The 16,093-nt window shown below is 42.2% G+C and overlaps 1 protein-coding gene across 18 annotated transcripts in view; it reads left to right on the forward strand.

Moving 5' to 3' along the window:
* Positions 1 to 16,093, forward strand: part of LOC111604277 (dystrophin) — a 146,917-nt gene that overhangs the window by 123,307 nt on the left and 7,517 nt on the right. Inside the window, exon 1 of one of the 18 annotated variants that reach the window (XM_023322292.2) lies at positions 14,724 to 15,877. The exons of the other annotated variants lie outside the window; for them this stretch is intronic. Within the exon in view, the coding sequence (XP_023178060.2) occupies positions 14,945 to 15,877 (933 nt within the window). The 5' untranslated portion in view covers positions 14,724 to 14,944. Of the gene's footprint in view, positions 1 to 14,723; positions 15,878 to 16,093 lie in introns of those variants that run through there. 18 annotated transcript variants of the gene reach the window in all.

The raw sequence follows: 16,093 nt of genomic DNA on the forward strand, positions 1-16,093 counted from the left end.
AAACAGGCCTTGTTCTCACACAAAGCTGTGTCTTTAATATTTTTTATTAATGCATATATAAATATAATATCTCTGGATTGACTCTTTTTCAATAAGTTATTTTAATTTTTCAATATTTTCTTTAAGCAAATGAAAAATTGTGAAAATATTTTTAAAACATTTTTTTATTCCACTCATTTTTTGGCTTTGCGTTTTTTTTCGTACTTCAGCAATGCTTTTGCGTTAGCACTGCTGATATATATGTTTACATATCTTATATATTATATATATATGTATTTATAAATATATTTTTTATATATATTTATATATATGTAAACATAAATATCATAAAAAGTGTAAACAAACACCAACCATGTGCGGGCTTGGCTGTGTCGTTCTTCCAGTCTTTTCAAGCTGCTTGAGTGCAGTTTGAGGGCTCGTTTGCTTTTTGGCTGGCCTTAATTTGAGACACGGTTTATTGGTCGATTCGTCGCTTCTTTGTCTGCAAAAAATTGTATGCGAAACATGGATTTGTTTCGCTTGAAAACAGCTGCAATATGATGTCATCAACATGAATTCTAAGGAATTTGCTTACATTTCGTTGCGTAAGAGCTCAAAATGTGTTTAAGGAACTGAAAGTCTATGATTCAATATAATACACATCAAAGACAAGAAAGGCATTGGACAATGATTAAACTTGTGCCTCCTTTTAACTGTTTAATAAGTAGTTTGATTAGTTTCAATATGATGTAAATACTGAAGAAAGATCAACAAAATAATAAATATAATAATAATTATTATTATTACAATAGTCATTCAGTCTTTTAGACAGAATGGAAGTCTTTCCATTATCAAATCTAGTTCAGTTATATATGATTCCCAAAACTCTGTTTTCAGTTTGCAGTCAGTTCGCAAATCGAAAAGCAAACTATAAAATGACACTTGTTGACCAAGAGCATTGCATTTTAGCTCTTGTCCACATTCGATATGCCAAATTTGGTTTTCTAATAATCTCGATATTTGCGCTGTTGATTTTGCTGCTTTGCAGCGCGTTGCATGCCGATGCTGCTGACTGTTGCCATCTCTCTAGATTGCAGCTGAAAGCTGGAAATTATTTATGCTAATTGCACTTAATTTATGCATGTGTTTGTGTGTGTGAGTGTGTGTGTGTTAGGGAGAACAGTAAAGGAAATGCAGAGAGAAGGCAAAGACAACTTTTGTTGTCGTCGAAGTTCTTGTTGTCATTTTTGTTGCACACACAATTCATATTTATTAGTACACTAAGAGCTCTCGCTGTGGAGTCAGAGTCAGCCTATTGGCGTGTGGGGGGGCAGGGGGAGATCTGGCAATTTTTGCGTGCCTCAAATGTTCAATTATCGCCGCAATTGCCGCCGTTCCGCACCCACGCAGCAGTCGTCGTGGCCCCCTGCCACCCACATCTGCGGCTGACATTTGCATGGCAATGGATGGAGGATAAATGTGTTCATATATTATATATGGATGTGTGCCTGCGTGTGTCTGTGTGTGTGTCTCTATGCGACATGCAGACGCCAAGTGCCATTTAAGGCCTTTGCTCATGTGGCAATGCGACGCCTTCTATGGAACTTATACAAATGTCAGCCAAATGTCGCGACTTCGAATCGGACTTTGTCGCTGTGGCGCTTAATCCTGCTGGTATTATTTCATGGTGCCTATTTCGGCCAATTAATATGCGGTTAATGGTGTTAACTGCTTGACGCGGTTATTTATAGTCCCGAAAGATGCAACTGCAACTCAATTGCATGCATGTGCAACGTGAGCGCCAAAGCAGCAGACACAGTGACAGACTGACAGACAGGCGAATAGAGGAGCAGGCGGTGTGGCGGGGAGGCAGGGAGGCGGGGCACTCGGTCGATGCCGTTGTGCATTTTGCATGCCAAGTGATGGAAAATGTATCCGATGAATTGCATAAGATGGCACAAGTAACAGCAACTCTTGCTGGTATCTAAAGGCGAAGACAAATATCAGCTGCCAGCCAGGGCATGTTGTTGCTGTTGGGTGTGGTGCAGTGGCACTGGCAGTGGCACATTTCAACCATCCGTAGACTGCATGAAATGTATCTTTGGCTATAAATGCAAAATAGAAAAAAAATAACGTGGAATAACAAGCATCTGCTGGTGTGAATAAATAACTTATCTGAATAAATGGCAGCTGAGCGTGTCAGATAAGTGAATAAAACTGCGATAACGCAAGTGTCCATTGATGCAACCAAGCCGTTTGCCAAATACTATATATAAGTCTATATATTTATAAATATATATATATTAAAAACTACTGCATATCAATTAGTGAATTGAGTTTCATCATATATTTCACAAAACAGAGTAGATTTTCTTGGAAAATTGCGTCTACTGTAGGGCAGTTGCGTAAAATTAGTATTTCTCTTTTAAGAATGTAAAACTATATCTCATTTGGACAAGATTAAAGCATATTAGATATAGAGTCAGTTGTATGATATCGTGGTTCAATGCAGTCAAGAATGATTCAAGCTGCAAGCGGCAGCTGTGCGCATAACAGAAGATAGCCCGACAGATAGGGACAGATAGATATGCGTATACCGACTCGCTGATTGATATTGATCAAAAAAAAAAAAAATATATATATATATATATATATATGAATTCGTGACGATATGCAAAAATCTCTATATAGCTGTAAATCTATATTGTTGCCATATATGCTACAATCTTTCATGAAATTGGAAACTGTTGAGCTTGATATGATTTGCAGAGGCAATCGTCGCAGTATATCTAGCATTTCGAGTTAACTTCGATTGATACTGCACTGTCGCATAGCAGAGCATATTTAGCTCTCGAATGCCACATGTGATTTGTTTGCACAGTGCTTAACCACATAGTTGCATGCATACAAATGCATGGCTCGAAGCTCGCCAACTGTTGGCCAAGCACGTAGCACGGCTAAGGCCCACTGATCGGCGCTTAGGCCAGGTTGGCAGCTGCGAATTGTGGCGATAAGTGATAAGTGAGTAAGCAGCTTGTCAATAGTTTTACGCGTTTTTCCATGCTTCCGCACGCTCGACGCTCCCAGCTCCGAAGCAATGTTCCAATCAATTAAAAACTGCCACACTAATTGCTGCATGTTTATCGGGCATTGGACAGTGGACAGAGAAGCAACTCAATCATTTCAATTGAACAATTATGCTGCGAGCTAGAGTTGCACTCAATTAAAGTGAATCCTTTATCTCAATTGTGATTAGGAGCGGAGAACGCCCCCTCGCGTCATGCTGACACGCTTCATTGAACTGTTAAGCGCATCAAGAGGCAAACAAATCAAATAATTCACATCAGCGTCTGTCCGATGGGTGGGCAGAGCGTTTCTTTTGCTGCTCACTAGGAAGTGGCAAGAGCAGCTCAAATCACAACTGGCTTGTAGAGGCATTTTATGCAAATCATCCACAAATTGCCTGCCTGCCACTTGACTTGGTTGGTGGCGGCGCAACTGTAACAAGTGGGGCAGGCACTCTGCAGCAGCCAAGTATTAATAATTCTGGGCAAAGTCTCTAATGAGCGCAAATGTTTGTCAAAATGTTGACAAGTTAATTGACCAGAAAATTTACATGAAGCCAGCCAAGAGCAGATGAACTTTAGAGCCAAGTTAACAGCAGCTAACAGTTATGCATTGTTAAGTTAGTTAGCGAACGAGTCCGCGAGACAGACAGCACCTACAGCACTGAGAGCAGAACCAACTCTTGACAACCGGATCGGCTCATTTATCAATGTCAGCCCGCATCAAAGACTTAAACTTCAAATGAAGAATTAGTCCATCGATGGGACCACTTAAGCGTGAAGCATTAAATACCAAACTAGTTGAACTTTTTTTGCTGCTGTCGAAAATCACGGCAGTCCAAGGGAAAGTAAAAGCAGCTTGAGCCGCCGACTAATTCAAGTATCGAGTACACCGGGTACGCGATTCGATGCCCGCGTCTTTGACAGTTGCTCTTTAATGCGACTTTAATGAGCTGCAGCTCTCTTCCTTGGCTCTTCCAATATTCGAAAGCATGGCCAATTGTTTTTGAGTAAGAGTCGATACAACGGCCTCCCCGTTGAGTGGATTTTAATGAGCCATCAGCCAATGAAAATTCCAACACGCAATATGAAAGCATTAAAATACTACTACGAAATACTTAATACTGATAAAAATTGATAGAACTTTTGTAAGCGTCAAAGTATATTTATATATATATAAATTTTCTCTTAAAGAAATGCTAAGATATCTGTATATATATATATATATACATTTATTCAGCTTGTAAAATATTTATTAGTTTTTGCTGTATATCATGATCCATATCCAGGCAGTTTTATCTCATATACTTACGCTCAGTTCCGTTTCACACAAATATCGAATATTTGCACAGATTTTACATTGTTTGCATTTCGTTGGGCTGCATATTTTCTACCTGGCTGCAATTCGGGATCATAAATAAACCAAAGCAATTTTCTTTTAATTGCACAAATATATAAATGGCCACCACCCATGAAATATTTGCCAGTGCCCCACTTGCTACCCCACTGGGTGGGGCAGGTGGTGCTGGCTTGTTTTGCTATCTTCTCAACTCTGGCAAAATACGCTGCGCAATTTCGCCCAATTTATTTGTTAAATAAACATTTTAGATTATGGCCAGGTGCGTTTAGCTGGATTTCCTATAATCGCTGTTGCCGTTTCCATCTGTACAAGCAAATATGTAAGTGCTGCACGATGGCACTCTGAAAATAGAACTAGCAAGCGCTGAATAACATTTAGATGCTATAGAACATTTTTAATTCCGAATGAATATAAAGTTCTTGAATACATGTTTATATATATAGTTATTTTAATTATAAATAATTCTATTAGCTTATTTGCGCTTAAATAGAAAACTCTAAAAGCTTAGAAAATATATATCTAGAAATTATTTAACTGTTTTTGAAATAAAATTCTGTGGATCTTCACGGATGCCTCACAGGCTTCTTAAGTGGCCAGGGTAGCTGCTAGTCAACCAATTCCTTGTAGCATTCACTAATGAATGTTTATTACTATCAGCTCAGGCAGGGTGTCAGGCAGTCTCGCCAAATCTTCAAGTTAGTTTGCAAAAGTTAAATAGTTTTTAAATTGTTGTAAAACCACATGAATTGATTGAACTACTCATTGTCTGACTGTTGGCTGATGAATAGCCATGTGCTTATGTTTATGTATATTGGCAGTGCCCAAAAGAATTTGTGGCAGCAGCTGGTTGCCCTCATTGAGTGGGCTGCTGTTTACCTGAATGTTATTTTTAAATAGCAGCCATCGAGCTCTGTTTGTTTGTGCCTTACACACAGATTGTGAACTTTGTGCACTTTAGGTAATTAACAAGTTTGTTTGCCCCTGAATTTCAATATTTGCCTTGGCTACCAGCCAGTCAGCCAGCCAGCCAGCTAACCAGACGGCTGGACAGCCGGGCAGAGCCTGTTCACAAGGCCACAAAATAGGCCATCGATAAGCGCAACTCAGCCAAAAATGGTGAGAAAAAAGACGCAAATAAAAACGAGAAAAAATCAATAATCATTTAAAATTCAAATGGGCAAAGCATGAACCGGAAAATGTGCGAGTGCTGTAACCAAAACACAAAACCGGCAAATGCAAATTGGAAAAACAGATAATGAAAAACGAAAAGTGGGGCTCAGGGGCCGCGGCACGCTAATGAAATTAAAAATTGATGCTTTGGGGCCAGAGGCACAAATATGTATACCACCAATATATCTAGGCGAAAGACAAAACAAATGTCATTTAATAAATTGGAAATGTGGGCGGCATGCCACGGGGGCATGCCACACATAGCCCAGCCGAGCGTTGGGGACTGAGTGAAAAGTGCGCTACTTTGCCATGGCTGATTGATTTTGCGGCTAAGGCTGAAGCCAATGCAGCCACAAGAAAGACAAACGCCGCCAGTTTGACGCGTCTTTGATGAAGTTGCCAAACCGACGATATCTATATATATAGACAGATAGATATATATATATAGATGATGACGATAGCGACGCCGTTTTGCGGTCTGGTTGCTCAATCTTCCTGGTTTGCTGCAAGCCGTTGACATCAATTAATTGTGAAAAATATAATACAAAATAGAAAAATTGACTATCGGCCGGACAGACAGGCAGACAGGCAACAGCAGGCAGTCGCCAGCCAGCAGGCAGCAGCCGACTTAGATTGAATCAAATTATGACTAGCTGGAAATTTGAAGCCACTCGCATGGCGACTCTTACTAATTCTCGACTGGCGTGGGCGTGGGTGTTAGCTTCAATCGACTGGAGCTGCTGCGGCTGCTGCTGCTGCAACATCTCTGGCCCGCTCTATTTGAGCTTGATTAGTCCGCTCAATTTATTTCTCTTTTACACGCCAATTAATCAGATTATGTCCAAATGTGTCACTAGGTTAATGCAAATATATTACGGCTGCTCGGCGCACGTCTATTCCCAATCCCAGACCCATTTATAGTCATCGGCCGTTGGCCGGGCCGAGCCAAGCTGTTTGGCTGATTCGGTTGGATAGTTTTACAGATTTGCGCCCGGCATTTGTAACTGTATTTACGCATTCACATTTGTTTGCTGTAAATGCGCTTAGCACAACTTAATTAGTGAACAGCAGCCCGAAACAAATCGTAAGCTGACTTAACGACTGCAATCGCAATTAAATGTTTGCATATTAATTTCTCAGATTGATGTTCGAATTATTAATGGTTAAAGTATTTCAACTTAGCTAACTTAGGATTTTCTATATTTAACTTGGCAAATAAATTGAGAAATATTTATTACCTAAAAACTCTCTGTTTACCTTCCTCTTACCACTAAATGCTGAATATTTCATTTGCATTTCTAGCAAATTATTTTCTTATTTAACATCATTGGATTATTTCATTTATTTACTTACATTTTATTTGTAATTAATTTAGAATTTGAGCTTTCAATTTGAATAACTTTTTCAATCTACGCACTTTCATAGTCATAAATATCTGGGACGCATGTCATTTTCAGCGACCCAACCTATTGCCCTGACTGCCATACAGAAATGGTAAACAGATTATCAGCAATAGTAACAATAACATTATTAATAATAATGATAATGATAATGATAATGACAATACAGCATGTAACAGCTGAGAGTGCCTCAGTTTGAGCAGTGTAAGGCTTTGGTTTGTTGTTCGTTGTTCATTCCTTGAGCATTGAGTATAAAGTCATTAAGTGACACACCCAACAAAAAGCAAACAAACGAAAACAGAAATAACTCGGGACAAAAAAATGCTGAAATAGATCTCAGCAAATTTATCATTTTTCACAAAAGAAACAAATGGCAGTCAAATCTAGGCTTGGTGGGGCAAAACTTCGTCATTGTGTGTCTGTATTTTCCCTCCCTCTCTCTCTTTATCTCTCCCTCTCCCTCTCTCTCTCTTTCTTTTGTCTCTTGCCACTGGGTAGTTGAACTGGGTCTGGCTGTGTTTAATCATCCACAACAACTGCAACTTGTTTTTGGGCGCATTCGTTGCGGCCCATTGCAGTCGGCGGGCGGAAGTTGAGCAAACGGAAATTGAGCCATAAAATATTGTGACTAAATTATTTGGCCAAAAGTAGAGAAAAGTCGCAGTAGGGACTTTCAAATTGTTATTTCTGCATTTCAGGTGCTCAGCTGATTTACCTGTTACTGCTGTTGCAGTATTCAAGTTGTATGCCAAGTTTCGCTTAACGTTTTCTCGTCAAAAAATACTGCTAGTACGCCGGCACTTAAGTTGGCTCTTAAAGGACTCTTTATAGCTCATTAAAAACCTGATTCTTCGTGCTGGAGCTGTCTAGGTGCGAAACGCTTAAAGCCGGCACTAAACTCCACGCAAAAGGCTCGAGCTTTTGCCACTTAAAGTTGTATTAGCAAAACTTTGCGTGCATTTTGCGGACAAGACAAGAAATAAGTCTACGCAGCTAATTGGGTCTCGTGTTGTGGGCAGCAGAGATTTAAAGGTCAGCACTTGTATTATTCTTTCTAAAGTTCAAAAGGTCGCTCTGGCTCAGCTTCAGCTATGCAAGCTGACAGACAGCCAGACGCCAAGGCTCTGTGCTAACTGATATGCAAAATTATTTTGGGACAGCAGCAACTTTGTGAAATGCCAAAGAGGAGTGTCAAAGCCTTTCCCCGAATGCTTAAATTGATTTCTTAACTACCTTAGTCTGTGGGCAAAGTGCTTCTATTCCTTCCCTAAATGCTGCAAATTGCTTCTACTCAACTAGGAACTGATAGAGCTCATATATGATAGCTTGAATGCTGACCAACTCTCTTGGGGTTCTTTGTACTTCTTCATGCAATTGTTATTATTTTTTTTTACATTCTATTATTATGTTTCCTACATCTTTGAGCAGCTTATCGCTCTATGTATGTTACATATATCATTTGGACGCCTGTCAGCTGCCAAGGTTTATCCGGCGATGGCGTTAAATGCTGCCGTTGCCAACACAAAAGGATTTTTATTTTTGTCAGGCAGTGCAGCCGCCGTTTCGTCTGATGCCATTGCATTTAGCTGAAAGCCATTCAATACACTTTATTAATGGCTTTATGCGATGCTTAACTCTCTGGAACACTGCGAGCATGCCTGAGGCAAGGACGAAGTTGCACGCTTTGGAGCTGGAGCTTCGCTGGCCGTTATCTGCTGTCTGCTGCACTTGCACTTAATTTTATCTATTATGCTCCATTTTTGTCATTGTCTAACGAAAATGAAGATTCAATGCCATAAACGTGTGCTGGAGTGTGTGTGCGTGCGTGTGTGTCTGAACGGGAGCCCGCATGGCATCAATAGGAGCCCAAAGTTGCTGCCAACATGCCCGAGAGCCAGCCAAACTATTGTTGTACTCGGCATCCTGCCAATGCTCGCATCTCTGCTAGCCGGGCAGCAGGTGTGTGCCCTGAAAACTTTGGCCATGTTGATGTTGTTGCTGCTGCTGCTGGCGGCAGCTGGGCACTTGGTTTGAAAATGTGATAAAATGATTATAAAATAATTTTCACAAACAAAAGAACATGCATCCGAGAGCTCACACGTAGGGACTGGCCAATGCCCCGAGCCCAATCCCTTGCCCCACACTCGTTCAGCTGCTGCACTTGATACGTGCGACAATTTTGGATTCTAGAAAAACTTTTACTAAATGCCGCACTGCCCAGCGCTCGGCCAAACAATAGTGGCGCTGCCTGCAAATAGTTTTCTAATTGGATAGATTAAATATTTATATGTATGAATTATATTTATATATCTTTAATTGCCACTTTTGGCTAACGCAGCCATCTGGCACTTCTTCTCAGCTGCTTGCCATAAATTCTTCACCCGACTCCATAATACATTTTTATGCGCCGCACATCTCGTATGCATTTATTATTTATAAAAATGCGGCGTCATAAAAGAAGCGAAAATTACTTTCTGCACTCGTATTATGAGCAGTGCCGATGCCACCATATCTTATCGTGTCTGTAGCTGTAAAGCTAAGCATGGCTTCTATTTTGTTCCACTGACATGTTTCATAGGAAAAGTCAACACTGAATGCCCTTCTATGATTGTTTACTGTGCTACACTAACAACTTTTATCTATTGAGCATTCCCATTTAAAGTTCTCTAGAAGTCGCCAAGGAAATATAAAAATAGTTGATTCCTTTGCTATTTGAATCTAAGACTCCATAGAATGAAAAATCGTTTCCATAAGCTATTGCAATTGTGATGCAGACAAACAATAAGACAGAAAAAACATCCTGGCTGGACCACGCACAAGCAACTGCAGCCAACTTGGAGCAACTATATTTGCCTGAATATAGAGTAAGACAAAGGCAAAATCAAAAGCTGCCTGCATGGGCGATGCAATAAACAAGTCTTAAGGTCCTAGATATTGGACCAGTTTCTATGCCCAACACACACACACATACACAGCGGCCTTCAATTTGTATGAATGCGTAGCAGCAATTTGTGGCAAATTGCTGTCAGACGGATACACAAAGTGCACCTCCTAAGGAGGCGGACAAACGGGAGAGGTAGATCGAATTGCCTGCCAGCTGATGCAGCTCACATTTGCAACTTTATTTATCGCAACGAAAACATCTTGTAAATTTTCCACGTTATTTTCGCCTGAAGTCTGTGCGCTTTGCTCCAGCTCGGCCACGGGAAAATTCAACAATTGATTCCATTTGCCATTCCACCAACCCGCCCAGCCAGCGCGAACGAGCACACGAAATTGATATGAAAATTCGTTTAACCGAAAGCCTTTTAAGCGTGGCGCAGCCACGCCCACGCCCCAGGAGCTGTCAGCCTTGAATAGCAGCGCGACTCCAGCACTGACCTCCTTCCCAATACGAATATTGCCATTCCCAACGCCATTTCCTCAGCCATTCCCAATTTCGTAGTCTCCATTTCATGCAGCGGCTTGTTGCGATCATTTGTTTGTGATAAATTGTGCCATGTCGCCTGGCACTCTTGACTTTTATTGCTGGCCATGGTCAGAGTCCTTGCCCACGTCTTGTTTGTTTTGCGATTCGAAAAACTAGGCAACTGAGACCTAAGCCACAGCCCGACAATCTATGCATCTGTGCAGAGAACAAAAACTCGCATTTTATATTTGATATATCATTTTCCCAACGCCAGTTTCTGGCGCCTGCCGCTATTGATGTGGGGCTGTGGGCGTGCCACATGTCTTTGTGCTTGCAATTGAGCGCATGACGCATGGGACTTGTTCAGGCTCGACATGGGCTTGAGTCATGTTGCAAGAACCCAAAATCGAAATACATTTGAATTGAAATTGTTTGTAATTTGGGCCTAAGCTGTGCTTGCCCAGTGCGAAGAGCGCAATTAAAATAGCTATAAAATATGCAAAACTACAGCGAGGGAAGCGAAGCCAACAGAAAGTTGTTAAGCAAAGTTTTATTTATGCCTTTGATGAGATCGGAACACGAATGCTTCGCATTTATTTATGAAAATTGCTTTGCTTATCGAACGATACGGGACAAGTTCGTTAGCTCACACATGCTAAGCTTGCTGCTTATCAGAGAGCTGGATCTATATGGAACATCCATAGACGGCTTGGGCTACTCGTGGCCTTGTATGGAGAACTACATCCATTAAGCGTAACAAAACACATTTGAAACAAAACAATAACAAAATACACCGCTTTCCACGCCCACACACAATTTCCATTTTCCTCTGTTCTCTCTGTGTGTGTGTAAATGCAGCTCGTCGACGATTTACGCTCTGTAACAACAACATTGACAATGGGCCGAGCTGCTCACAGCCGAGAACTGGAAAATTATGCATGGGCGGGCATCCAGAACTAGTAACACTCGCAGAGAATGGGGCGGTTGCCGTTCAAAGAGCAAAAGCGAAACGCTGCGCAGGGCCAGCAAGGCAAACAAATGTCAAATGGTGAGAGTGGGAGAGAGGGAGTGAGAGAGGCAGAGGCAGAGACAGAGGCAGAGAACGAACTAGTGCTGTGGTATATACATTATGCACTTTTGCTTTTATTTCCCTCTTATTTCGTTCCATTGAATCACAATAAATTGAATAAAACTGACGAAAATTTCCGGTTTGCATATTGTGTGTATGTAAATATAATAATCCGCAAGTATGCAACGTGTCCCATGATTCTTCAGTCAGTTTTTTATTTATTTTCTTTTCAGTTTTTTCTGCTGTTGTGTTTTTTTATGGAGAATTCAATTCAGAGTTGAATGCACTGAAGACAAGTCGTTGGCTTGAAGAGTCTTCGCACAATTTTTAACGAAAATTATCCAGTGAGCGATTAAAAATGCCAACAGCAAAGCACATCTCGGCTTGGCTCCAAAAGTTTTCAATGAAATTGCGAGACGGCGTCTCAATCAATTTAGTTTTATCTGTGGCACGTGCCGCGACTCTTATCAATAGTTGCAGCTGCAACGTTGTGACTTTAACTCGACCCCAAGTCTCACTTTTTTCGTGGCCTGGCTTTACTTTTTCACTGCTGTTACATTATCATTGCGGGCCATGAATCAGCATTTCTATTGCAATTGCCTAGACTTTCCATGCTTGAATTATGGCTCGTATTCTTGTCACGGTTGTTGATCTCTCTCGATCTCTCTCTCTCCCGCTCTCTCCCTCTCTCTTCCTCTGCCTCTCCGAGGGCCCTTTGTGAAACGCTCGAAAATCCGACACCTGGAGATCGTGACGAGTTATGGGATGTGACCGCAGGCTTTCTATTCGCATTGTCTTCTGCCCCAGGGCCGAAAGCTTTGGCCACTTAATTAGTTTTTTTTTTCTTTTTCTTTTGAAGCTGCGGCTGATAAATTGACAAAATATGGGAGCTGCTCGATGTGCTTGTGTTATATTTGGCGCAGGTAAACGGATTTACCATAAATAACCGAACACAAGCGAGCGATATAAATTTGATGTCTGCTTGTTTTACTTCTCGTATACAAATCGGCACTAAGCCATTTGGCACCATCTGATGTGCCGCGCATTTCGTATTAGTCGTGCTGAAAGTGAAAAGACTAAAGCATTGGCTAGATTCAAGATTAGATATGGTAAATGTGCTGTGAATCGGAAAGCAGTTGGAGAGATCTAATCTCTGGTAAATCAACCTTTCGGCAATCAACTTGACAAATTATCTGAAATTCTCTCAACTGAACTCTGTTGAATACCAATTGTAAATATTTGTGTATTTGCTTCCACTACTAACTGAATTACAACTTGAATAGCCAGCTAATTGCGAACAACAGTACTCGATATGTTGTGAGCCGCCTCTTGGGGTATCTTTTGCAATTCAATTACTCAATCCACATGTGACCGAAATGCATTCCGTTTCCCCTTTTATTTGCAGCGAATCGTGTGCATTTTTTTTAGTTTTAGCAAAATATTTGCATATCAAAAGCAAAAAAGCAATGTCCAACTGCTGTGGCAGCGCCTCATTCCGATGTTGCATCCCAACATTTATTGAAACTTCAGTCTGGCACGGATTTCGCATGCAAGTCACAACGTTCTCGGTTCAGATAGCATATGCATATTTTATAAATTAGAAGCAAACAACAAGAGGGCGAACGACGAGTGGGCGGCTGGGCGAGTGGGCCGAAAGTGAAATTCATTTCGCATTTGCCGCATGTCCATGCCGTAGTACATCAATCAGATGGGAAATGCATTTTCCTCGTAAACAATTTGTGATGCATTCAAAAATAACAATAACACTTGATAACTCCAATAATAGTTACTAATTTTATGCACACGCGCGCACTCGCATCGGCTGTGCCGTGCCACAAAAACTCGTGTTGCACGTCAATTGCAATCAGCAGCATTTTTATGCAGATATACAAGTGCGTGTGGCATATTTTCAATTGCCCACCAAGTGGCTGGGAGAGCTCTTAATTCTTAGTCGAAAACTGAAAACGGAAAATGGAAAACTGAAAATTCTGGCACAACTAGAGGCAACAATGTTGCATGAGCGTTACATGTTGCCACAACTAATTAGACACTTGTCAGTCGTTGTAATGTTGTAATAAATACCGTTACAATGTCATTACCGGCATTACTTGTTGGTATTCAGGTATTTTTTGTTTTTGCCTTTCCTTGTTTCTTTTTTCTTTCTCCATTTTGAGCTTAAGAACTTCTTTCAACCGGTCGCAGTCAACGCTCGGACCGTCTGGGCCGTCACTCAATGGCTTGTTAGCTTTCTTGTCTGTTGGACAGTTGCCGTCCCGTCGTCCCGTCGCAGAGACAACCCCCCACCCCCGCCCGATACTCACGTACCGCTCTTGACTTTGCTTAAAACTTTGTTTTGCTTTACGGCTTAGAATTTTAATGAGCTTTCGTCTACTGCGCTTTTTGTCACTTCATTCTGTAATATCATCTTTTTCCTGCTACTCCCCATCCATTCTTCTTATATATTTGCCTTTTTCTGTGCGGTCATTGCTTAGTTATAAGCACTAACTACTTGACACTTTTTTTCGACTGCCCCAACTTAAAGTTGACATAAGACTGCCCTGTTTGCTTATTGCACATACTTTGAGTTTCGGGAAGAAGAAGAAGCAAAATTGTTCACAAATTTCATCATCAAAAGTAAAAGTTTCACAGCGACTCTTATCTGTATTCGTGTATGTTTGAGCTGCTTATAAGGTAGAAGTGTTATGAAGCCTCGCTTTAGATTCTTGAGGTATTAGCTCAGGTCAATTGAATAGCTCTCATATTCAAATTTGTTGGCTAAATTTACATTATTCATGGCCTTCGCCTAAGGCTTGGCTCACTTTCTCATACACTTGGTGTCGTTCCATTAACCTTTCCCACCTTTTCTGTCTTTCTGCCCCGCCAACATCCTCTTGCCGGCAATCAACATTGTCATATATTTGTCGGAAACTCTGACAGCGACAATGTCACGGTTCGTTGTAGAACATCTCAACTTGGTGTCTGAAACATTGAAGAACTTATCTATGGGCAAATATTGCCCAACATAATTTACACACGCCCAGCAATTGTGCAAACAAAATGCAGCCGACAACCTTTGTCGACTCCACAAACATCAACAACAACAACGTGTTTAATAAACATTCCATGATGTCTGGATAATTAACGCTAGGCCATGTTTACAGAGCGGGGGGCCCTGAGAAATTTTCGGCGTAATTGAGTGGCTTATTTGAGCCGTCGATAGCGAGTGTGTGTAGTTGTTTACCTAATGCGTTGCCATATTTGTCCAGCATAGGAAAAGGAAACGCAGGCAATCCTGTCTAACCGGTCTATAAAAATAGAAACGTTCATTACGCAAGAATGTGCCCTAAAACGATGCAGCCAAGTGCCTAAGAACAAAACAAAAACCTGAAATCTGCATAATAGTAGAAAGATTAATTAACCCGACACAAGACACAAGCAACAGCAGCAGCAGCAACAACATCGGCAGCAACATCGACAATAAGAGCAACAACTATGCGCCTATTTGCTGCAACAGCGCCGGCAGCGACACTGTCGCACAGCTCCAGCGACGAGGCAGGCGAAATTATAGAGAACGCGCACATCGACGCTGGCAGAAGACAAAGGCAGACGGCGAGAGCGGGAATGGCAGCCGGACGAGCTGGCGAGGCTGGAAGTAATGTTGGTGCCACGATCTACAGCAATCACAGCAAGTCAAGGTCATTGGAACGCTATGCAGGCGCGCCGTCCCAACAGCAGCAGCAGCAGCAGCAGCAGCAGCCGCCCTATGCCACGCCCACGGGCAGCACGCGTCGTCGCTTGCTGTCGCCGTTTCGCTCGATGAAGCGACGCAGTCGCAGCAGCAGCAGCAGCGGCGAATCGCAGGCCTACAATCATCTGGCTGTGGTGGTGGCCAACGCAGCCGCAGCGACTACGGCGACAGCCAGTGGCCAAGCGAAGGCCAGCTCTCAAAGCGGCGACAGCGGCACCGGCGGCACTGAGCTGGAGCATGAGCTGGAACTTGATTTGGATCTGGATCATGATGAGGAGGACCACGACGGGTGCAGTCAACTGAGCCTCAGTTACTCGCAACTCAGCAGCAGCGGCTGCGATGAGGCAGATGCTGATGACGAGGCAGCAGCAGCAACAACATCAACAGCAGCAGCAGCGGCAGCGGCAACTGCTGCAGCATCAGCAGCGGTGGCAGCTACGCAACCATCGCAGTTGACGTCACGTTCACTAGTCGTTGATGCTGCTCTGCAACATGTTGCGCACGAGCAGCGACGACGCAACATGTTGTCGCTGTACTCCTCCTCGTCCGAGGAGCAGCTGCACTGTCGCATCGGCGACATCACCCTCATGGACGACACCTACTCCAACTGCGATCCCCAGAACGATGCGGAGCGAATGTTTCTTCAAATTGTTGGCATGTTGCGCGATGAAAATGAGGTTTGTGCCTTGGCTAACTGCCGCTTAACAACATGTTGCATAGCTGCCTCCCATATGCAGTTTAATAAGCAGCAATAGTTAAGTCTTATAGTTTTAATTAAGCGCATTCCTTAGTCTACCCTAACTCGATTGAAGTTCGGCCACAGGCCATCAATGGCTTCGCTCGAATATGCATAATTAGATGGAGATTGCAGCTACATTCCTTCGCTGAAGGCA

This window comes from Drosophila hydei, unplaced genomic scaffold (genome assembly GCF_003285905.1).
Source record: "Drosophila hydei strain 15085-1641.00,03,60 unplaced genomic scaffold, DhydRS2 tig00008121-arrow-pilon, whole genome shotgun sequence".
Classification (NCBI taxonomy): domain Eukaryota; kingdom Metazoa; phylum Arthropoda; class Insecta; order Diptera; family Drosophilidae; genus Drosophila; species Drosophila hydei.